General features: G+C 35.7%; 1 protein-coding gene across 5 annotated transcripts; it reads right to left on the minus strand.

Moving 5' to 3' along the window:
- Positions 1-112: 112 nt before the first annotated feature.
- Positions 113-24,598, minus strand: C5 (complement C5). 5 transcript variants are annotated; one of them, XM_051636350.1, is made up of 41 exons: positions 24,461-24,595; positions 23,291-23,483; positions 22,261-22,423; positions 21,534-21,604; positions 20,862-20,953; positions 20,418-20,500; positions 19,843-19,933; positions 19,446-19,551; positions 18,807-18,933; positions 18,376-18,491; positions 17,947-18,147; positions 17,298-17,501; positions 16,618-16,827; positions 16,297-16,446; positions 15,540-15,669; positions 15,165-15,230; positions 14,430-14,630; positions 13,786-13,876; positions 13,271-13,347; positions 12,514-12,653; positions 11,629-11,850; positions 10,575-10,635; positions 9,880-9,969; positions 9,409-9,621; positions 9,191-9,266; positions 8,587-8,746; positions 8,016-8,111; positions 7,549-7,720; positions 7,127-7,332; positions 6,219-6,371; positions 5,803-5,865; positions 4,907-4,988; positions 4,211-4,262; positions 3,570-3,672; positions 2,767-2,841; positions 2,565-2,670; positions 2,280-2,366; positions 1,871-1,960; positions 1,260-1,343; positions 613-751; positions 113-333 (listed from the first exon to the last, which is right to left on the minus strand). In XM_051636350.1, the coding sequence occupies exons 1-41, from the start codon at positions 24,523-24,525 to the stop codon at positions 204-206; spliced, it is 5,037 nt and encodes a 1,678-aa protein (XP_051492310.1). In that variant the 5' UTR covers positions 24,526-24,595; the 3' UTR covers positions 113-203. The 5 variants fall into 5 exon arrangements, with proteins under 5 accessions (XP_051492310.1, XP_051492311.1, XP_051492312.1 ...); XM_051636351.1 differs by lacking the exons at positions 113-333; positions 613-751; positions 1,260-1,343; positions 1,871-1,960; positions 2,280-2,366 and having other exon boundaries at positions 2,571-2,670; positions 2,745-2,841; positions 24,461-24,596; XM_051636352.1 differs by lacking the exons at positions 113-333; positions 613-751; positions 1,260-1,343; ... (7 more) ...; positions 5,803-5,865; positions 6,219-6,371 and having other exon boundaries at positions 7,187-7,332; positions 7,505-7,720; positions 24,461-24,598.
- Positions 24,599-24,996: the final 398 nt, after the last annotated feature.

Consider the following 24,996-nt stretch of genomic DNA (forward strand, 5'->3'; position numbering starts at 1 on the left):
TCTCCCATCCAGGCTTAAAAACCATACTTTGATCATTACTATGTTATAAGAACACGGGGATGAAATGCAAGCAAAGATCATTTCTCAAGATGAATTATTAATGAATGCTATGTTCAGGAAAGAATCACTAAACAGGTGAGGATTTTTATTTTACATATGTGAGATTTTATCCATAGTTTTAATTTAAAAATTCTCCAAGTAAATCAGCAGCCACTGATCAGGAGATCTTCAACAAAATCTTCCATTGTATTTAAAAACTCCTGACAAGATGTACATGCTGCATTTGAAGGCCACCACTCAATCCAAGTGCTGGAGTCCAAAGGATACTGGAATCTAAGAAGATAAGAGATGAAGACAATTTGCTACTAAGTTTTGGGGAGGAAGATGTCAAACAGAGAAAAAAAAGCAAACAAACAACATGAAATTGGTTGTTTTGTGATCAAAATCCTGCTTCAGATGTACACATCTGAAAACGCACCGTGTAACTACTGAACTCATACTTTAAAAATTACATCAATTATATACTGCTTAAGAATTATTACATACAAACACTTGCCACTTCACAGCACACTAAGATTAAATCTCTGCATATTCTAATGGTAAGTGACTTACTTGAAATTGTAACCAATTCTCATCTTTAAGGCTTCTTTTCCCATGATCAAATACTGCTCTCCTGGCCTCAATTCAACACCTGTGCAGCTCTTCTTTTTAATGAAGGTTATTTCATTATTTTTTTGAGCAAAAGCCTGCCCTGAAGTAGAAATGTCAAGAATTGGAAAATTTTACAAAGAATTTCCAGTCACTAGTACATTAAATAGGAAACACCAAAATGTTCTGCAGTCCAGCACAGCCCAGGGATCTATTTGCCACTAGTTGTATAACAGAAAATGTTTATGATCTAAATGTGTTTCTTGTAAAAGATGTTTAAAATTAAATTGGAATGGTAAATAAGCCTCATGCACATTAAATCATTTGATATTATAGTAATTATAAGGACATGTTGGGTACTTAGAGGAAAAATGAGGGAACATTAGCTTCAGTTCCCCAGGATATCTCTTTCAAAGCCGTTTAAAAATATCAAAGACTGCTCTTCTCAGGGCAGAAAAGGATTCTCAAAGGCTGTATTTGAGACTACAGTTTACTACTGTAATGAAATTACTAGGTTTGATTGCAGATTTTTGTCAGCTGCTTCTGTGGTCTCAACCAGACAGTTTTGACTCTAAATAAAATGTTAGACGGATTAAGAACAGGACACTCACCCCTTTTATAGAGGTCCAGAAGAGCTGCAGAATACTTCACAAAAGAACCTTCTTCACTGTGTGATAAGATGTTCACTTTATAAACTGCAGAACAACACAAACCAAAATTTTTGTTAGTCCTTGTTCCTGCCATACATACTGAATGTCTTACAGGTGCTCAGATGGAGAATATAATGTCCCTTTACAAGCCTAATTTCAGAGAAAAGATGGCTGCAGCTATACACTGTAGGGCAAAGAAACAATAACAAGCTTTAGCCATGCTCTAATCTGTTGGAAGCTCTACCCATGTTCTCATCTGGTGCCCCACAACTTCCTGTGACCTCCAAGCCACATGATGAGGTCAGGATGCTAACACAGTGTTTATTAGCAGAACTCCTCAGATCAGGCTCACTGCTGCACTAACCCTGTTACCTGACTTTTAATCAGCAGAGGGTATGGGCAGCACTTACTCTTCCCTGCGCCAATGGCACCTTCATGTACCATTTGCCACAGCCAAGGCTACTGAATTTTAATCACAAAGATCTAATTGCAAGGCAATGTTTTGCAGCTGTATTACATAAGTAAACTTTTCAGTCAGAACATGAAATAGGTAATGACAATTCAAGTATTACCATATGCAATATCACTCTGGCATGCAACTGCTCTCCTGCTGTCAGCAGTTATTGACTGATCCAGTCTCTCCTGTACTTCACTGCACTCAGCTACATTAAGAAACAAAAAGGACAGTGTTAGACAATGTCATCACATCTCCTCAAATAAAACAGCAGGAACCTCTTTGGGATAATGTGCTGTAACTGAGAAACACTGGGACTGCATGCTGTAACAATGAATATTTCAAATACAAAACAACACTCTCAGTCACCTGAACTTAATCCAGTCAGACATCCATGATCTTCCTGCATTTAAAAAGAAATTTTTTTTTTAATGTCAAATTTGGAGAGAACAGCTGTGGTTTTGTGCAAAGCACTACACTGCATTTTCCAACCGAGTGAAATGGGAAAACATCTTAAAAAAGTTTACCTTCCATACATTTGCATTCATCTCCTTCACACAATCTCACAAGCTTTTCATTTCCATAAGGGTTATAAAATATAGTGCACCTTTTATCTAGAAAATCCAAAAAGAAATAATGAATACATAGAGAAAAATCAAAGTCCAAGAAGTCAGCACTGAAACTTTGTGAGTCAAAAGTTACCCGAGTGTAAAATAACAATGATTAAAAAGTTATTGAAGAAGGAAAAATGTAGTTATTAAGGAGGAAGAGTTAGAAGACAAACATTAATTTTGCAGACATGGAACATATACCTGGAGAATGATATTCATACACAGTGAATGTGGCAGGACTCAGCATTCCAACACGGAAAAGCTCACTTACTCGGAACCCAACACAGAGAAAACTACTGGCTGGAACCTGTTGGAGAGACACGTGAATGAAGGAGTGGTAGAGAAAACAAAATCATTCCCAAGAGGTGAAATGGTGCTTACAGTTATGAAAAGGGTAACGTACAGAGTCTATCTGCAGAATAACATGCCCATCTTTTATCTCATAATCTGCTATCAACTGATCCACTCCACTTGCAAGCTGTAGGGGAGAAAAACAGAGAAACATCTTTTCTACAAGTTCAGTATTTTTGTATTATTTTGATGGGTTTGTGACCAGTAGCTCTAACACAATTCCGAGACATAAAAAGCCCTTGTTTTAGCGTTACTTCTTTATGATGCTCATAACTCTCACTTGGTATTTTGGGTTTAAGAAAATTATCCTTTCACTCATTACATGAAGATAATAAAGAATTGAGAGCTAATTATCCTTAAAAGAATGCTTGAGCCATGTACAGTATACTGCTTAAATCCTGTAAATCTCTGATTGCCTCTAGCTAAAACCCACGGTTGTCAACAGGAGCTGGATGAACACAAGCACTACAATTAAGAAGACTCAGTACACAAACTTTAGCCAACTACTAGTTAGGTATGTACACGAACAGTGCTCCCTTCACAGTCAGCAGATACAGCATCTCCAGAGGTTGGTGCACAACACCCTAACACAGAAGACAACCACTGTCTATCTGCTCTTGTCTTTCCTCTAACAGAGGGAGCCTAGCTGTCAAACTTTAACTAGATGTCTAGCTCTTGACTCCACCAAAAACCCACAATCTAGACTTAATAGAGTATTCTCATTAGTATTAAAAGTGTTTAGAAACACTAGAGCTACAATTATATAAATCTACACTACTGTTCTAACGAAGAAGATGAAGAATGGCAGATACAATAGTTCTGTCAAAAAAACCTTGAAAGTTCTCTAACACTTACAGTAGATAAATCTTCTGTATTTGCTTCCAATCCACTGACCAAACCTATGTCCATCACAGCATGAGCAGACCCCGACCATGGCTCTCTCACACTGGGTCTGTACCTAAAATAGATTTAAAATAGTATTAGTTAAACATAACTGAAAAATAAATCTTCAAATGTGATCTCTGAAAACCTAAGGCAAATTCTATCAACATTTAGACCACAATAAACCTGTAATGAAGCAAAATAGCCCAGGTGAATAATTCCAGGTTTATGCTAATATCATGCATAAAGAAGCATTTCTTAGTATTTATGTTCCAGGAGAATCCATATGTAAATTTAAGAAAAACTCCCTCCCCAAAAGATCATGACCTATGGTCTAATCCTGTTCACATATATACATAAAAGGGAAGAAACAGAATTGCATCTGGTCTTCTGATCTGTTATTAAAAACCAAAAGCATTTGAATATCTTAAAATGAAAAGAAATGTATTACAAACATGTCCATTTATCTAATATTAAAACAGTAACTAAGGAAAACCAAAAGACTAGAAGTTCTTGTTAACAGTCTTAGAATAATTTCATCATGTGTACATAGGCTCAGTCACTGGGGAAAAGAAAATAACCTACCAGCACCAAGCCCCCCCAGTTGTACTCACTTTGCACAAGCCTCCAAGCGCCCAAGGGGCTCCCCTTCTTCTCTTATGTGACCTTTACATATCAAGTAGAGTCAAATCAGTAATTTTATAACTCTTCAGAAGCAGCAATCCAAATATTTCATGGAGCATTTTCATAATTGAAAGAATTATTTGAATTGTTTTGATGGTTATTTTTATAGGAACACACTGTCTAGCCACAAACAAGTAATATGAGACTTTTTTTACTTATAATTTAGGTGAAATGACAGCTTTAATGCTTAATGTACTTTATGATGCACTTCTGTTATTAAAACTACTTCATGGCAAAAGCTCAGAATGTGGTTATATATCTTGTAACTGGACTGGTACTCACAGTACCTTGTAGAACTCACTGTCACCCCACCATCCCCCTTCAGATTCTTCTGCTATAGGTTTGTACTCCTCACTCCCCCAACTGCAAACACTCATCCATAAATGAGTAAAAATGCACCTCACAGAAATACATTAAAAATTACTTAAATTCACAAAAACGTAATAGTTTAGGGAAAGGCTGAAAAGGCTTCTAGAAATTTCTTTTGCAGTTTTGCATTTAGAAAGGGGCAGAATTTATTACAGTTTTGTTCTTAAATGAAACACTTTGTTAAAGTAAGGTGTTTTTTTCCTCCCTCCCTTGCACTGACCTGAGTAGTAATACTTAAAACCATATTAAGCCTTTACCATCATCTCTCTTTGGAATAATCTTCAAATCAAAGTTACATGACTCCACAGAAGTACCAATTGTGTTATATACTGTCTTCACCTACACACACACAAATAAATTAGACAAAAAGAAGCAGTAAGCAATCCTCCTGGCATAAATCTATGAAAACTCATAACGTGGAGAATATAATAGCAGTAAAACAAGTCTGTGCTGCATGATTTGTTTTGATGGACACAAAGCAGAGTAAACAAATGAGCAGCACAGAAACGGGGAATTCTTGAGCAAAAACACCCCACTCTGCTGCTCCTATTTACAAGACTAAAAGTATTATCCAAACAACTCCTGATGTTTCACAAATATAAATACTAGTACACAAGAACATGTACGTTTCAGATGTTATTAAGTTTGATGCTAGAAGAGTCTAGGAAAGAGTAGAAGAATATATATCATGGCAATAGCTTAATATTTAAACACACAATAATTATTCCTTTACATATTACAAGAAAGCAAATTTTCAGTGACATTGTTTAATAAACTAAGAGTAATCACCAGAATAACAGAGAATCGAGCAATTTCTCAAAACTAATCACTGAGTTGGGTCTTCACTGTGTGGCTGTCTAAGCAGAGATAGCAATAATTGATGAGCGTTAAACCCAAGTTGTTAATTCTATTTAGATTTATGGAACAGAAGACCTTCAGTGAAGAGGAATAAACTTCACAACTTTTCTCTCTTCAGCCCTACATCATACAGGGGCTTGTACTTAATCTAAAATGTGGACACAATGACACCCACCACTTCAGTCTAAAGGTAAAGGCAACAAATTGAATAATCTATGAGAAAATTCAGTTTCTTTTTCCATGTTGATATTAACAAGCAATATATTCCATTTTAAAAAACAGGCTGCATGCTTACATTTACTGTAGCTATGCCAGTGCTGCTTCCAGTGCTTACGTATATGTCATCATCCAAAGGTACCTAAAGGATTGATATTAACCAAAAAGCTAAGTTAATAAAGGTAGCACTAACAGCAGCAATGCAGGTCAGATCATCTGCTTGTTTTTTCTACATTTTGTATACATATGAAGGCCTGATGCTACAAACAGCTTCTACCAAAAAACACTTCATAGGAACCAGCAGACACACTAAATTTAAATGAAAATGCAAATTATTAAATTTAGCAGATAATCAAAGTCCTCAAACATTAGCTCCACCAAATTACTCCAGTTTTATAAACATAAATCACTACTTTAGTAGCAAGTTCAAGTACTTATTTAACAAGTTGCTAAGAATTCTGCTCTCACTTTTCCAAAGTGATACTATTCACTCACTGTCACAGTTCTTCCCACGAAATCATCTTCTGTCAGTGTAAATAGCTGAAGGTTCCCATGGCTTTTGTATGACACCTTCACACTCATGTTCAAATAAAGCCGTTTGGCAAGAAGGGAATATTCAGTCAAGGCTTCAAGGGCAGTAATTGTGTCCTGCCAGAAATAAATTAGGAAGAGTTAATTTCAGAAATTAAAAAGAAGTGACAGTGTATTACAAAGCAATTTATTTTCTGCCACTGAAATACGATTACACATACTGGTAATCATGACTAGCTAAACAGCTCAGCAGTGGCTCAGCAGTACATTACCAGGGTGGCAACACATTTAACACTATACTCATAAACATATCTGTGCCATGTAAAGAAAGACACCCAAGTACTAAAGAGGAAGCAAACAAATACCAGTAAAGAAAACCAGCACTCATCAATTTCTTCATACATTTTTAATAGTAAAAAAAGGGAAGTTGCATGATTTGGAATATTCTATATTGTATGACTAGTTGATGGTGTGTTAGGAATCTGGCACTTTTCACTTCCCTTTTAGTCTATTCATACATGCTAACCCAGCTTTTACATAAAAAAAACATAAACCTTCTCACACTGTTCCACTTTTGCACAAAACAAGAATAAACATTACATCCTGAAAAGACAATGTATGAAAACCTTAGAAAAACAGTTTTTCTTCTATTATTCTTTTCAGAATCAGCTTGTAAATTTCTATTTGTAACAGACTTCATGAAAATAAGTGGTATTTCCCAGAGACAAATAACACCATGGCAACAGTCATTTGATACTAATCCCATACACAGGAGGACATCAACATTGTCAATGTCATCATCTCATGATATTTCCCTCTTAAGGCATCTCAGATTTTGGCACTTGAAGAATGAAAACAAAATATAAGTTTACCTGAGTCGAATAAAATCCTCCACCATATCTTTGTTCTTCAGACAACCACTTGATGATTGGATTAGCATAGTTTTGGTCCCCTCTTAGCAAAGTAGTAAGTAAGGCATATGCTGTAGTTTCAACCATTTGTGCAGTAACAGAGCTGGGAGTGTGCTGGTCTACTGTCTTGAAAGTATCTTTCCAAAAACGATAAATAGGAGGGTCGCCTACAGAAGTACAAAACAAAGGCTTCAGATGGAAACCACAACAGCTCTCCCCAGGCTACACAGGGCCAACTATTGCCCCCTTCACTTATGCCAAAGCAAGCACCACTGAAATTCACTCTGCAAGTAGTGCCATCACATGAGAGAATTAAAGAAGAGTGAAATAACAGCCCACCTGACAGCCAACTCCAGTACAGACTGGAGAGAGTTCAGTAATACCTATGACAGAGGCTTCCCTCTTCAGGGCAGAGAACGCCAACCGTGCCGAGTGATGGTTCAAATCCACAAGAGCTAAAGCATAGGAAGTGATGGCCATGGTGAAGGGGCTCTGAGCTGACCCAACATTTTTCATCAAATAATCTCCTGCTTTATTTTTAGCATCATGGATTCTCTGAAAGGACGAACAGGCTACAGCTAACGTCTATTAGATTTATTTTTAAAGAAACACATTTATCAAGACACTACAAATATACAAGGTATCTTCTACATACATCTTGTGATAAAGCTATCGAGAGCTTAATCATTATTCTTCTACATATTTCAAAAGACAAAGACTAACAGAGCAAATAAATATTAATCTTTGAAATTAAAAAAGCCTCTTGATTTCTCTGAATGAATGTTAAAGGAAGTGGAATAAATTAGAATCCCAGACCATGAGTGCTGGTAGAAATAAAAACATTCTTTACCTGAGTAGGACATATGTTAATTGACTTTTCAATTCCAATAATAGAAAATGCTGTGAGATACAAAGATTTTTCTTTTGCTTCTCTGGGCAGTGTACCCTACAAAACAAAATATGCAAATATAAATAAACAGAAGCAACATTGCACTTAAATAAATTCTTTTTCTTTGCAGTTTAGGTGAGGAAACAAATAGAAATTCCTGTAAGAAATCTCAGTTTGGTTTATCCTGAATATTTGTTGACTCTTTTGAAGATAACAGCTTACTTATTAAAAAGAGACAAAATTATATCAAGTTCTTGGACAGCCACGACTATTACACTGTTAAAATCTACCTAGATAATTTTTTTCTAAATATTAAGAAGTGGCAAGCAGCTACTTATAGTGGAAAAACAGAAATGTTTACCAGATTGTGCTGTTCTTTAAATTAATTTAGAAAAATGCAAATTTAGCAAAATTGTCTTGAATAGGTGTTTGGTGAAATGCAGCCTGAAATACCTTGCATTCCTCTAACACATTCTATCCTAGTGACTTCAGCTTTTACTGTATATGCAGAGAACACGTTTGGTTTTCATACCTGTAGTTTTACTGGTTGGTAATCTGAAAATTCACTGAATGACCCATCTGGCATTTGACAGTTATCAATCAACCACAGAAGTGAATTACAAACTGAAATTTGATCAAGAATGATATATTGATTAACTTGTCCAAGAATCCTTAGAGCAAAAGCTGTCAACCTGCCAAAGAAATTAAACAGATCCTATTTGTTTTGAAGAGCAGATACTGCCACATTGCTAAAGGCTGAACACAATTGTACTATTTATGATTTAGGTCTGCTACACACTCCCACAATCCAAATAAATATTGCAGATGAATTTTTAATTGAGCTTAACAAAGTGGCAATGATCACTCAATTTTTAACTAGAATCAATTTTCTATTCCCAAATGTTGGCCTAACTTAGTTGTAATGGTGGGAACGATGGACACCAAAGACTGAGCCAGTGAAAACAAGGAACCAAATGGTATTATCTTAAGTTGTAACTATCCTTTAAATCTACCATCAAGCTCATCTCTCATGTTTACTAGAAAGTATAATCCTTTAAAAATTAGTTATAATCTGAAAGCAAAAGAGTGAAATGAGCCTTTTCCATCCATTCTAATCAAAAGACTTTTCAACTCACCATGTGCTCGCTTGCCCATTTTTCCACATGCTATATGAGAAGTCAGAATTCCTGAATGACAAGATGCTTACAATTCCTAAGGGAGATATTAGGCAGAAAATAAATTGTGAAAAGAGGTTTATATTAAAATTTTATTTGCTCACTCAGTTATATTATCTTTCTCAAATTTTATGTGCCTCTACAACTCTGAAACAAGAGAAGAAGCTGTATTTCTCTACCTTCTTTCATCTTCCTCCTCATTTGAGTTCTTGAAGTTAAGGTTTGAGGACCCAGTAAATGCCAATTATCTGATCCTTCCAAGTAGTGGAACACATAGAATACTGGGACAATATTCATAAACTCTGCCTCTGCACTGCCCTTGGGCAGATTAGTAAGGACATTGAGACTACTAGGATTGAGGACAGTGGCAATCACTTCACCCATAAGATGTCCTGTAAAAAAAGAAAACAAGATTGATTTAAATGAGAGATCTTGAAAGTGAATTGAGGGGCAGAATCTGACAGTTACAGGCAATCATTCTTTATGAAGTATCTAAAATTCTACACAGAAAGATTATCTGCAAAGTCTTTTCTCAAAAGAAGATAAACCTAGGAATAAATTCAGACAAAAACGGAATATGAACTAGGAGGAAAAGAACATATATAAAGAAAGATCATATGCAGCAGACTAAAAGTTTGTATCCAATTTACCTTTTACACTGACACTTCTATCAATTTTTGTTTTAGGGACCAGATTTAGTGGTATATTGTACCGAAATTCTTGCCGTCTCTTGATTGAACCTATAATTGAAAATGTAGAAGTACATATCACACTGCACAACCTAAATCAACAGGTGGTTCAGATGTAACAGCCAGATTTAAATGTTACAACTACCTGAGAAGTCAGCAACAAAAATACTTATGATAACATGGAAAGCAAAAATATGGTCAAATGCACGTGCAAGCAATCTCAACCTTCAAAGAACAACCAATGTGAACACTTCAATATTTCTTTTCCCTTTTTTGTTAAGAAAAAATCTGACCTGGACCTAAACTTTGTAGTTTCAGAATAATTTCTGGTTAAACAAAGTCATATTCTATTTTCATGAATAAAGCACCCGCTAACTGGTTTTCAAGCACACCAAGAAAAGCTTAATATTATATCCTAGTGAAAGATAAACCTAAATGTTCCTTTAAGAAATGAATCCAAGCATTTTTTTTGAAAGACTAGCTATTTTGAGGTGGATTTGTTAGTCAATGAAAGGACAGGATATCCTTGGAAGGGACACATGAAGAGCATTTCAGGAAGGAGAAATGCCAGTTCTTTGATATCACAGAAAACTTCATAATTATGAATCAAGAATATTAAAAACCAAAGTAAAGATACATGTGATCAGCTCCCTCACCGTAAATACCCTGTGGATCCAGAGTGAAACCTGCATGAAGTTCTTTCTTAATGCCTTCTGGCTGGAATCAAGAGGAAAGAAGCAGAAAAAGAAAATACTTTTGCTTCATCATGTATATTAACCGAAACAACAGTTCAAAACTACAGGGTTTTTTGCATGCCACATAATTTTCTGTGGTTAAGTTTTACTTAACTGTTCTACATCTATTCCACATCTATTAGAGCCACAAAGATGATTAAGGGAATGGAACATCTCCCTTATGAGGAAAGGCTGAGAGAGCTGGGTCTCTTTAGTTTGGAGAAAAGGAGACTGAGGGGTGACCTCATCAATGTTTACAAATACGTAAAGGGCGAGTGTCAAGAAGATGGAGTTAAGCTTTTTTCAGTGATGACCAGTGATAGGACAAGGAGTAATGGATACAAATTGGAGCATAGGAGGTTTAAGGTGAATATCAGAAAAAATTTTTTTACTGTGAGAGTGACAGAGCCCTGGGACAGGCTGCCCAGAGAGGCTGTGGAGTCTCCTTTGCTGGAGACATTCAAACCCGCCTGGACACGTTCCTGTGTGATGTACTCTAGGTGACCCTGCTCTGGCAGGGGGGTTGGACTAGATGATCTTTCGAGGTCCCTTCCAACCCCTATGATTCTATGATTCAAGCTAGTTCTACCTCCTTAAATTATTGAGAAAACTTAAATTTTAAATATAAGCTTAGAAAAGTATAAAATTACCTAAAAGTGTCTTGCTTGAGCAGTTGAAAATCTGAATCAAGTAACTTAGAATACAGTATTTTCCTTGCTTATTAGCTTATCATCTCTATATATACAATCTTTATGAAAATTCTTATAATCAGCGTTTAAAAATGTGTGTACCCAAATAGTCAGTCATGTATTTCTCCACTGCATGCACCTCACTGATTTCAATGATACCATGTGATGTTTTGGATTCTGACAATATTAAAACAAAGCAATATTTATATTTTTATTTCTTGTGACTCAATCAATATTCTATGATCTGAAATTAAAACCCACCACAAAACCTTGACTCTTTTTCTTACCACTACACGTAATGTTTTAACTACAATTTCACTGTTCCTGGCTGTCAGCAATGTAAAGTTGATTGTGTGAAGACCCAACTCCAAAGGCAGTATCCTGAATGTAACTGGGGATGAAGAACCACCATCCAGGCTCTTAAAGTTACAACTGCGTATCCTTGCTCCAGTAGCTGCAGAATCTCCAAAAGAACAGATCCCATTTCCAGTTGCTACTGTAACACAGAACTGAAATATTGAAAGATTTTAAATGTTTCACCACCATGACAAGTTCAACACCAGAGAAATACAAAAGCCACTACAATGAGCATTCTATTACTGTCATACTACTTTTCTGTTTACAGTGAGCAACTTTAGAATGACTACTGCTTGTACTACAGACACCAACAAACATTCAGTAGCAACACCAGGGACACACTATAGTGTATCATACACACACCTGCTTCTTACACACACCTTTAGAGAGGACACTCTATTTTTTTCATCAATAGTTTTGCATTTCTGTTTGAATTTATCACCTTAAAAATAGTCATTTTATATTCAAGCCCTAGGGAATGTAACCTCTGCACTCACAAGTCGGTAATTCAAAAAGTGCAGTCACTTTCTGACAGTGTCCAAACAATTGGAAAAGAAAAACTGAATTTTAATTTCCATGAGGCAAAGTTGCCAGGCAAGAGCACGACAACATTGTAATTGGTGGAATGGCTGGAAATGAAATAATCAATTATTTAATTTAATTGTTACATAGCTGTGCAGAGCATACATAACACTAGCTGGAAGACTGGAGACATCTGATCCAAGCCACTTTTTATAATGGCTACTCACAGGGGAAATCCTATTTTAGTTTATTATGTTAAACTTTCTGTAGAACTCCTTAAGTCCACAAATTACCTTAATTGCAGCAGTTCTATGGTTATAAACTGATCCTTTTATCTCAATTTGCTCTCCTCGCACCACCGAATAAGGGACATGAACACTCAGGAAGATATCTTTTACAACCTGCATTTCCATTGGTGCAGCAACACAAATACCTAAGAAAATTAAAAACATAAAAGCAGATTATCTTCTGATAAAGAAGATTCAAAAAGTCTTAACATACTTTCCACCTTTACAGATGACTTATAACTTCTCAATGTATACTTTGAAATTGTCCAAGTTCTTCTACAAGCGACCAGGCTCTTGCTTCCTGTTCCAAGTTGCTGTCTCCCACTCTTCACACATACTTACCAACACACCAGTCCCTTGGGCTGCTTCTTCCTCCTCCCAAAGTGAGAGACAAATTTTGTATTTGGACTGCTACCATATCTATTGGAAAATTTGTTTCTTCCTCTCCTCAAGTCCCTGAACAGTGGATAGCTGGACACTGCAAAGCTGTGCCAGGGAAGAGTCACTCACTACTTGTTCTGAAATTCTTCTTAGTCATTTATTATGGGTCACTGCCAAACACAAGACAAGCTTTGTTTTCCCAGCCACTTACATTCAGAACAAGAAATTAAGTAATTTCCTTTCCCCTAGAATATATATTTTTATGTTTTCTTTCCCCGTTTATCAATCATAAAATGAACATTTTAGAACTGCAATGAGAGGTTCTGCAAAATAAAAGCTCCCTAATTCTTTAGCTGCAAGCTGACCAGGCTGCAGGACCTACCTTTATCAGAAATGCCAACAGCTTGTACTTCCCAGGTAGTCAGTGAATCAGGCAAGGTGACAGACAGAGTCTTTGATCTGTGTTTACAAGTGTTAGTACATTTATACATTCTCATTTGCCATCTGATAACATCAACACCTAATCAACAAAGGCAGTAAGTGCCTAGAACAATTCATGCATCTAAGAGAGACTTAGGTAAGACAAGAGATGGGAGCATATTTAGAAAACAGGACTTCTGGGGCTTTGTTTGAATAAACTTAAGTTTTAGCTGACTTCACAGAAGCTGGTGTTTAGCAAGGCTGAACATGAAGGAAAAAGTGATTCAACAATCTGGGCCCCAGACAGCATGTCCTGCATGGGAAAAACATGGCAGCAAGTTCATTTGTATAACACTGCATTTTATGACACCCCGTGGGTACAGCTAAAGCTACCCAGATTACCTCAGTTCTAGCATTTACTTTCTATAAAACTATGACTAAGTTAAATGTTGGGAACTGATGTGAGAAAAGCAGTACCTTGAAGAAACTTGGTGAACTTCCCATAACCAGCTCTCAGGGAAGTAGCTACGAACTTCTGCCACATCCAGTTCCAAGAGAGACTCAAAATCTGAAGAGCATAAATAAAGCAAGAAAAAAAGTCCTCACTAGTCCTGATAAAAGCAAAAATGTATCTGAATACTTTCAGTCAAAAGTCCATGTTAATCCCATCTCATATATTTACACATGTGAATACCTGCCCAAAATCCAAACAGATTAACTTGTTAACAAGCAACTACAGGGAGAGAATGGGAGACAAGAAATTTCAGATTCCCACTCCTCTTTCCAGACACGTCACCCATTGGCTATTTCGGGCCTGGGCAAAGGATTAAAATGTAGTGTTCAAGTTTAGCATTGTCTTCCTAGGCAATGATCCTGTCTTCTTGCAGTTCTGCTTGTTCTGTATATGAGTCCATACAATCCAGCTCTTAACAGACTAAAGACCTGTTCTCCTGCCCCCTTCAGGGGTCTTTGGAGACTGGTAAAATGCTTTCTGGAATAACCCCGAGAGGCAATAGGGAGAGGTTAATAGATTAACAAAGCTATCACCTCCATGTTTCCCCACATTCAGCTCAAAGTGCTTCACCACGTGTCCCCAAGAGAGTTAAAACTCTGGTACTTACGCATTCTGGCCAGTATTAGCAGCTTATTAGGCTCTTTCTCCCGCAGCTTGTTTGCAAGCTCACAGCAATCCCTGAAGGCAGAAACACACCTCTCACTTCTGCGGATCCGCTGCGCTCTGTCACTGCAGGTCTCACTGACTGGATATGCTTTCACTCCTGCCATGCAACATTTTCGGATTTCTGGACGTACATATTTGGATGCTGAAAATAAAGTAATTCCCTTCTTGAGATTAAGTTTTTATTTTCAAATGCATCTTAAGTTGTTATACTGAATGTATTTTTAAAACGTGCAGAATTTTAGTGAAGGCACAGATTCTAAAGGTCATCATTCAAAAGCCAGTGACACATGCTTAATCACTACTACTCTGAATTAAAATTATACACTAAAAAAGTGTTTTATGACATTTTAAGATTTAACAGTCAAAGGTTCTTCTGACAGGCCTGGTCCCTGGCAGGTGGTCACTGGGAAAGACTGACTTATGGTTGCACAGTGAGTTTTCAGGCTCTCTCCAGAAAAAGAGTGTGTACTTAAATCTTGACTACTTCAAATTTGGCAAAGGGCTAGAAGGCTTTATAAATGGGGCCCTCTCCAAAGTAATTTTCCATATTGGTCAGTCTCTCTCCACTACATTAAGTTAATAATAATAATCAAAAGTAGTAAGCACTCAGACTCTTGATTTCTAATGGATGTTGGGTTTTTTTTCATAATTATATAATTTAAAAGATTTTTAACACCTTCTTTGAGTATCTGCTCCTTGAAGTCAGACCGCTTGGCTCTTACAACTTCATTGCAAGTTTCACCTGTTCAAAAAATAAGTAAGTACAAAAATATGTGACCTTTTTTGTAACAGCACAGCCCTCTTAGAAATAATTCAATAACATAACATTCAAAATTTGGGAGACTTTTTCTGTTTATTATTTTACTTACATAGAAGTATTTTCATTTCAGTTACAGTAACTGATTCACGTCATAATATTTTCCTCCCTCAAAAATCATTACTGTGTGCATTCCCTCTGAATTTAATGATGTTGCAACATAATAACAGAGTCAGAACAGAATACTTCAGAAAAGAAAACCAACAATTTCATGCTCAAAACAAAGGAATTTACCTGCTACATTTAAATCATCAGCATTTGCATTAGTTAAAAATGTAAGCCCAGCCATTCGGAATACATCGATGTTGTTCTGTCCTCCTCCTGCACCACAGCCAAGGTCACTCTTTTCCAGCAGTAGCATTATCTGAGGAACAAACACATCAGCAGCTAACTAAAATGTGGAATTTATCAGATGATGAATGAAAGAGTTAGACTTGCAGAAAGGCCACTCTAGTCTGGAAGATGTCCTCACAACACACTGAAGAACACCACTGAGTGAGACCTGAGCCAATTCAAGCCCCAGCACAGCTACTTACAAGTTATGTCAGAGCTAGAGAGTCACACAGACCAATCAAGGTGGAAGCTTCACTAACCTGTTTACAACAGTTCTGATACTCAGGCTACCTTGTCTAAAACCAATTCAATAGTGCTATAAAGCAGATTCAAATGATTCAAGGTTGGTAAAAAAGCATTCTCCTCTTCTTCTCCTTTGTATTTTGTATCTAACTTCATTTTGGCCAGGTCTGAAGGGTTCTGATGACACAGTTCAGATCTGCCTTTAAAACTACAACTTTTTTTTACTGTAAATAAAGATATTGTAAGCAAATTCTTTTCTATAATTTTGAACTGTCAGATTTAAACCAGCTACTTTTATTCTGGCTTGAATTGCTCTACTCCTTATTTTCAGGTTTACTGAATGCATGACATAATAGCTATGTGAATATGAACATAAAATAAATATCAACATGTTTTTAATTTGTGGCTACTTAACTTTTTCCAATGCTCTCTTTCCTCTTCCTGTGACTCCATATACTGCCTTGTCAATAGCTGACAAGGCAACAAAGGAACTGAATTGTGTTTTCATGTTAAGTGATACAACTTCTGCTGGATTCAGTATCTTTTTGCTTGACTGCAGCTTAACCTATAAATTGAAAACAAATACTGGTAATTTTAAAAGCACATTGTTAAAAAAATGCATCTGAAGGCAGACACTAAATCAAGGAAGTGTTAAAAAATTTTGTAGGTCCATGTTAAAATCTGACTATAAAATGAAAGAATAGTCACAAATTTTACTGCCTATTTTGCTACTCACATCAAGCCTATTCCCGCACTTCTGTTCCACGTTCAGCCAGACCGAATCAGCTACTAACTCAGCAGTTTCTTCTCCCATGACTATGTAGTAAACAACAAGACGTGCTGAAGGAACCATTTCTTGGGTTATCTGAAAAGTCAGATGCTCATATTCCAAATTCTCAATTCTCTTCTGAGTTCCAAAGCTTACTATCTTCCCTTTTGACATGATCTGTAATAGAAAAATGACAGAGAATGACAAAGTCAAATTTTATATTAAATATGTTTCTTACAAGTGACAATTACTTGCACTCAGATATAATCCAACACACACAAAAATGCCCTTGGGACCAGTGGGTCTAGACCAAAGGAGGTAGCTCTCTCCCTCATCTTCTAAAAAGAAGTGCTGTCTGTGCACACTTTTCCTCTCCATTTCAACTCCTGGAATAGCTTTTGAGACCAGTGTTACTTGTTCTTAATCCCAGTCTATTTCAGATGAGAATTGAAAACTTAATATATAATTTAAACATGAGACTGTTAACAATTTTTTACTGTAAGCCTGATAGATTCTTTCTGGGAGGAGCAGCTATATGAGCTGCATGTATTCTATGCTGAGCATAGTTCTGGATTGTGAAGCTTTTCATTTAGCACCATATATTAAATCACAATTCAGTATTTCATGTGGAAACACCTGTTACTTACCAAATAGCTGTAATGATGGATTTTATGAATGTAACGACCATGTGGATATACATTAATATTTATGAAATCCCCTACTCTTAGTATCTTATGGTTTGAAGCCCAGTCAATATACAGATAACTCTGAGTTAATGATGAATAAGCTTTTGCTTCATAGGTTTTACTTGCTTGGTTTTCATCTGAAAGACGTGGATCTGCAGTTTTTACCTGAAAAGATAATTAAATGTCTGAATTTTTTCTAGGAAAGGAGGAAAGAAAAACTGTGTGTCATAAAAAGATACATAAATATCAAGTCAGACATAAAATGGTAGTGTAGAACATGTTCACAAATAAACAGCAGAAAGTATTAATATGCCTCACTGCATAGTGGGGGAAGCACTCAAAGAGATATGTTTTCACACAATTAATTTAGATTATTTTGGTTAATAATTATTATGAATTAAGTGTGACAAATTAGGATATTTTGTTTTAGAACAATTTAGTATAGAATGTAATGTTTCATTACAGCACTTTCATTACTGATTATTCTTAAGTCTCTACGTTTATGAACTATTAACTTTTGAGTGTTAAATCTTCCTGTCAGTGATTTACATTCTCCAAAGTACAGAATTAAACCCCTGAAAAAATAAATTAATTGAATGAACTAACTCACTTGAAACTCCAGCATTTTGCTATTAGATGGGATATTAACAACAAACAAAGCAGTGCCATCATTTATGCTTGTTTTTCTTCTCCCAGATTCTGATCCCTCTGATATCAACTCAGTCTCATCCATCTCCTCATTCAATGATTTTGCAGTGATGGTTATAGGGACATTTCTGACAAACTGATCAACTGTATCTTTCACCTGCACCTGTTCATCAGAATGGACAATATTTCTTAAATGAATGGTGACATTTTTCAAGGAGAAAACTTTCAAACTGCTAAGCTTCTACAATAGCAAGGAAAAAAAAGTAAATGGACAATAGAAATTAAAAGCATGTTAAGACCCACAGTGATATATATATATATAAAAGAAAAATACTTCTGCATCACAGGTTTTATGTTTTTATGTGCAACAATTCTGTTTATTTTAACTAACCTTAATGAAGAAGGGAAGTCCAGGCTTCACAAAGAGAGGAGTAGCAATCAAACTCAATTTGTAAGGAGACACAGCAAATCTGACTCCAGCAAATTCTGCTTCACCACTGAGGCCACCTAATAAAATGTTATGACCCTTTTAATAATCACATCCTAGAGCCTTCAAAGCAGCACAAACTGTGACAGTGAAGTCCTTGCATCTAAACAGTCAACTCCTTGCATATTGGGAAAACAAATAATTAAATACATTTAATCCCTCAAAATTTTTACAGTGATGGATGGGCTGTTCTTTCTCATAAGGTTTTGGAAGAAGGATTTCTGAACACTAAAGGAACTCTGATACTAGGAAAGATACCCATATAGTTTTGTTTTCTAGATCTGTTTACATTTGCAGACACGTTAAAAAAAAAATAAAATTAAAAAGCAACTTACCAGAAGACTCCAGCACTGATGCCACAATATATAAATATGACCCATCCAATTCCTCTAGACTTTGAAACCCTATAAAACTCACTGCCTCCTTACTGTTAAAATTTATCTCAGCAACTCCATTTTCAATCTGGAAATTAAATATAAATCATTACTGAATAGTCAATAATTTAGAAATAATACATAGAAACTCTATATGTAAAGTCTAACTTCAACACCTTTCTGTTCATTGCCTATTTTCAGGTGAAATCAAAGGTGGAGATGTCTCAATGAAGAATTCTTTATTCCCTGAAATTTTTGACAGCTAATCAACCAATAGCATATATTGCAAAGACTGCATTCTGGCCCAACAAAAGACAGGAATAACAGGTATCTTCAGTAAGGCAGGATACTGTATTTTATCATTCCTCAATGACTGAAACTGCCTTCTGTCTCAAGTGATGCTTCTGAGTTTCATTTTAAAGTGCTTTTCTGTGACCCAAATTACAGTATTACATAGGAAAAGCTGACACTGAATAGCTGCTGATGCAAACTGGGAGCTGGAAGCCATTCTCAACAAATTCAATGGGAAAACTTTAGTGGAATTGCATCAGTCCTGATCTAAGCACATGAAATCCACAAACCAAGCTTGCCGCTTCTTACCCTCGTCACATGCATCGCACGAGGCATCATTCTTTTTTCATTTTCTTCAATTATTCCAAAACGAAGAAAAACATCAGCACTTGCAAGCTTTTTATTATAAAAATAGCTGAGAAGAAAACAATAGAAATGCTTTAAAGATTACTTTGACGGCTGCAACACAGCATTTGCTCTTGAAGAAGAGGAATTTCCTAGGCAAGAGATAGAAAAAACTGTAGCTTTCACACTTGTGTTGAAAGACAGTAACTTTGTAAGAAGGATTGTGATTATAGTATTTCTAGAGGAAGCAAAAGAAGAAATTTCTGGACACGGGACAATCATTCTTCAGATAAAAGGAGAAGATATATTACATATTTAGAAGTGATACACATATTCAGAAATCAAAGCCGAATTTCCTTACCTGGCTTTCACAACAATCCTGAAGTTCTCAAATTTATCAGAGCTAATGAAGCTGCTTTCTGGCTCTATGACAATGGAAAAACTTGGCATTGCTGAAAATGGAGTAGAAAATAAAGCCACTTAGATGTGTCTTTATACATTAAGCCACAGGTACTCAGAAGGACACCTCTGTATAGCCATCAAAGAAGCATGTTGGTATCAAGTGATCTGAGTTATGATAGCCCCAAAACACAGCTGTCAGCTTGTCCTTGTTAGGCAAAGCACAGATTATAAAGCCTTAAGTTACCTGCAGTTGCCCTGGCTCCACATTTTGCATCATTGCAACTATGTCAAGATGCCCCAGCATACTAAAGAATAATTTTATTTACAGTCATGTTGTATCAATACAGTCTTCTACTGATGGGACTGATTAGTTTGAACCCCTTGGCATTACACTGCAGCCCACTGCTGTGTATAAGCCACCCAATGCAACCTCAGGCATTTCTGCATGTTCCTCCTCTGTGTTGTGTCACTGCCCTCTACAGATTTCTTTGCAAAAAACAGAAAATGCAAGTTCACAGGATGGGCACACCTTACCATATTCCTTAACTTCAAATTTGGCAACAGCTGAGGTTCCAAAATTCTTCTTATACTTGGCTTCAATTTTCCAAATGCCATACCTACAGAATGGCAACAATAATTTTTTTTATTAAAATTCATGCCAAAGACAAAAATGAATATTACTACTTAATAATATTTCATGTTAATAATTAAGAGAGAAAAATTCTGCACCAAGTTTTTGCACATGTTCAATGCCTACTTTGAGAAGATTCTGCTGTAATATTTTAATAATTATTTGAAACTTATTTTAAAACACTTTATATAATTATTTCTTTATACTATGTTTACACAATGTAAAATGTTAAAAATCTCCGAGTTTCAAGTCATGCACACTCCGTGTGTCAAGCAAAAGACATTCTGACAGTCTTTAAAGACAGTATTACGTTCATAAAATTCTTAAAAAGCACTAAATTAATCTACTTAGGATTAGGAGGAATCTTGAAGTCAGGAAAAGAAACTATGCCAGTAAAATCTTCTTCTTCAATAATGTCCACTTTTACTCCTTCAGGATCCTATAAATTATAACAGGAACGAATCAGCAGGTACAGATCACTCTTACCAAAGGAAAACCTTCATTCAGTGATGTCAGTGGGACTCAGGCCATAACATATTCTGCTAAGAGTTTTGCACATTTCACAGCATGAAAAAACATTTTTAGAAACAACTCAGACTGAAACTCAGATAAGACATTTTACTGTTGTTCCAACAATTAAAAGCTGTTACTACACAATGCCTAAAACTGGTAATAGCAAGTCTATTATAAAAGGCTAAAAAAAATATAGTAGACACTGATTATATCTTAAATTAAATAAACAACAGAAGGAAAGCCTTGTATTATTAAAGCTCCTCAAAAATTCTTTCTTCAGTTATTGAAAATAATTGTTACTTTTTCTTTTTTTTCCCATTCTGCAACAACTTCAGATCTGGGACTTGAAAACCTCTATCCAACTGTGCACAGTCATTTTTAGATCTTTTAAAATATGTCTGGCTTCCTGCAAAACTATCTAAATATTGATTGTAAAACTAATTTACCACCTAACTACACTTACTGCTCTGGTGATCTAGAGAATACTAAATACAGTGACAACTTACCACAAAAGTTAGGACAGTTTCTCGCCGAGCAGGCTGCAGGTCTTCATTCAGAGAATAAACCCTGACTTTCACTGAAAGGATCAGTACAATAAATTTCAAAGTCATGCCATTATAGAGATTTGTTTAAAAAAACAGAAAACCAACGAACCAAAAACCAAACAATAAAAAACCCCAGAACACAAAAAACCAACCTTTTATCCCTACGAATTTTTTAATAAACTAATAATAATAAATAATAATAAAACTAATAGTTTTACTATTTCTAGAATGCTGCTGACCATGTATTTATTCAAGCTAGCAACACCAGACCCTGCACCACCATTATTTCACAGTCAGTCATCAAAGTGCAACATCATTTTTTGCCATCACAATCCCAGCATATCACTTTTGTAGGAAAAGAGCTCAAGCCACATAAAAACAACGATTCAATCATCATTTCTTCATAAAGATTTTTAATATATTCCCAGTAAATCTCTCACTTTTCTGCCATAGATCAGTGATGTAAGATGTGGAGTGGAGGGAGTGAGACCATATTGGGAGAAGGGATGAATTTTGAGGGTATAGTCAAATAGTTAAAAATATTATTCTGATAAAAAAAAAAATCAACAGCAGCCGACATCAATACAACATAATCAAGAGCTTAAATTAAATTTCAATCCTAATCTCTTGAAAAAGTCAACAGACTTTAAAAATTAAATAACAGCCAAGACAAATAAGCATTATTTACCTGACTGATCAGGAGTATAAACTGGTTTGTCTGTATGAATAAAAAGAAACCCATTCTCATAGGAAATAGGAATTTTTTTTAATCTTGTAAAATGTGGAGAAACAGCTTCTAAATACACATAATTGATTGACTTCTCCACTTTTGGTAAATCTGTTGGTTGAATCTGGGAAAGATGAAACAAAGATTTTTAAAAAACAGAAAAACATTTTTCAAGTATTTTTTCAAGTATATTTTACAGTGTTTTTCAATGAGACCAATATCTAAATAGCCTTACTAGCCTGTTGTGAATTATTATTAAATTAAAACATCAACACTCACACGGGTCTGTTTTTGCTTACATCACAGATGTTAGCCTGGAATATTAAGGTACAGGTATTCTGAAATTTTGAATTTTGCTGATGTCCAGAACTAAACCAGCAAAGTGCAAAGGCCAGTTATGAGGTTACAGGAATACAACTTCCATTTAAATATACAACAAATCTTGGCCACACCAAAGTTGCTGTTGTGGTTAACAGTGGTGAAATAGCTGCTTTTGCTAAAAGGAAAACTGGGCAAGAAGCACCTTGTGGGAAGCACCAACACAAGTAAAACCTTCTTCGGCAACAGCTTTCACTAAAAATCTCTTTAGCTTCTTGCACGCTTGGATTCAAGCAAATCAGTTAAATAAAGCTTTATGGTGAAATCTGGTTTACTTTAGGGCCTCTGAACACTGTTTACATATCTTGTCCACACTCAACACTTCTCCGTTCTCTCCGTGATTATTTTTTAAAGTTATGCAACTACAATAATGCTTCTAAAATAGCTTGACTATGTGTTTAACTTTGTTGTCACTTCTTTACACTAATTTTACCGAATGTAATTTTCATTTCAGACAAACTAAAATGCAACAAGCTACATGTGACAAACTGAGAAATCAGGGTGTAAAGCTTCCCTTCCCAGTTTAACCAACTCAGAACTTAACATAATATTTTTAAGACTTATAACTAAAGATTACAATAAAAACACTGCAAGAGAAGTTCTAATTCCTTACTCTTAAAGTTACAGCATCTTGGAATTTGTTGGCTGGAGTCAAAGAAATGCGGCCAGAAGAATAAACAGACAGCTTATCTGGAAAGCTCTTAACTGCAACATTGACTGGAAATTCCGTCTCGTAACCAAAAGCTTGAACTACAACTTTTTCAGATGCCCCAACTCGGAAGATCTTTGATGCTGTAAGGACATATCTGTACGTGGAATACAAAACAATAAAAGGGTAATGGAACTATATTGTAATTCACTTATGTACACACCATTAAAGCAAAGAAGACCATTAGGCCAAGTTACTCTCAGACACTAGCTAAAATCAACAGCATCCCAGTCAGAGTAATTTTTATGAAATCTGTAATGTGACAGTACTAAATAACAGCTTGGCTAATGTTTATGGGTTTGAGTTTGCAGATACACAAAAACATGTCTACTGAAACAGGCTATTTGCAGGGAAATAAAGATGCCTTTTGCCAAACTAAACCCTGATACACTAATCTTACAGAGTACGCTTTGGGTAGTTTTCCAACCAGTAAAGATCTTACTGAAATAAATGGGGCAACTTACATTGAAGGCCAATATGAATAAATTTTCCAGGATTTCTTCAGTGCTTTATAAACCAAAGTAGGCATCATTCCACAAAAACACAAGCCAGGCTTTAGAACCTGACCACATATTGTATTTAAAATGCATGTGAAGTACCACTGAACAAATCATTTGGTAGGTGTACATCATCTTTTTCTGAAATGCCAACAGCACTTAGGTTGGGGGCTTTCTACACACCACCATTAAGACATAAGAATCAAAAAAGCATTACTAAGTATAATTCTGAAACACATGTTTAAGTGCGAGCTTTCATTAAACCCGTAGCAAAGTACCTGTCTTCAAGCACTACAGAAGAGCTAGTAAGCACCAGCTTTATTTCTTCACTTTTTTGCATGATTATCTTGTGGCATGTAAGGAGATGACTCTACTTCTGCAGCAAAGTAATCCCAGAACCATTTTTCCTTCTCTAAGCATTACTCACAGGTACACTAGAGAATATTTCTTGTGAAAACACATCAATTAGGAGAGTACCTTGTGTACTGGCTCTAGCTAAATTCTGTATACGTTTACCTAAAGTAGCCGAGAACAATCAAGTAACATTTCCAACAAATTCTCTACCTGTTTTACTTACGTTTTCTCTTGGCTGAAAGTTGTTCCAGAAAAGAGCAAAACAAAAAAACATATTAAAACAGTCATAGTTTCTATGGTAACAAACAGCAGACTGTAGGTGCTAATAATTCTGAATTAAACTGTTTGGCTTCTACTGTAGATGAACAGATACACCAGCAAACATTTCACTCATAGTTAATCATTAACTGCAGATCATGTTTCACCAAAGTGTTATTGCCCCTTCCCAAGACAGTCAGAAGAGCTAAACTTTGGATTTTTTTTAATTTAGAATTTCAGCTTTTAGTATGTCCAGAGCAATCCTGCATCAGTTCTAACTTTCTGTTCAACAGCAACATTAAAAAAAAAAATAAATCGTTCTTAGAGGTTGCAAAAAAACCTCCCAACAAACAAAAAATCAGTTTGTCCTTCAGAAAATATTTTTTATATATATCAAAGTGATTTGAAACGTACGTAAAGAAAAAAATAATTGAATTGTATCAAACAATGGGCTGCTATGTTTAGACCAGAATTTTCCTTTTTTTTTTTTGTTTTGTTTTG

The sequence above is a fragment of the Apus apus genome, chromosome 19 (assembly GCF_020740795.1).
Source record: "Apus apus isolate bApuApu2 chromosome 19, bApuApu2.pri.cur, whole genome shotgun sequence".
Lineage (NCBI taxonomy): Eukaryota > Metazoa > Chordata > Aves > Apodiformes > Apodidae > Apus > Apus apus.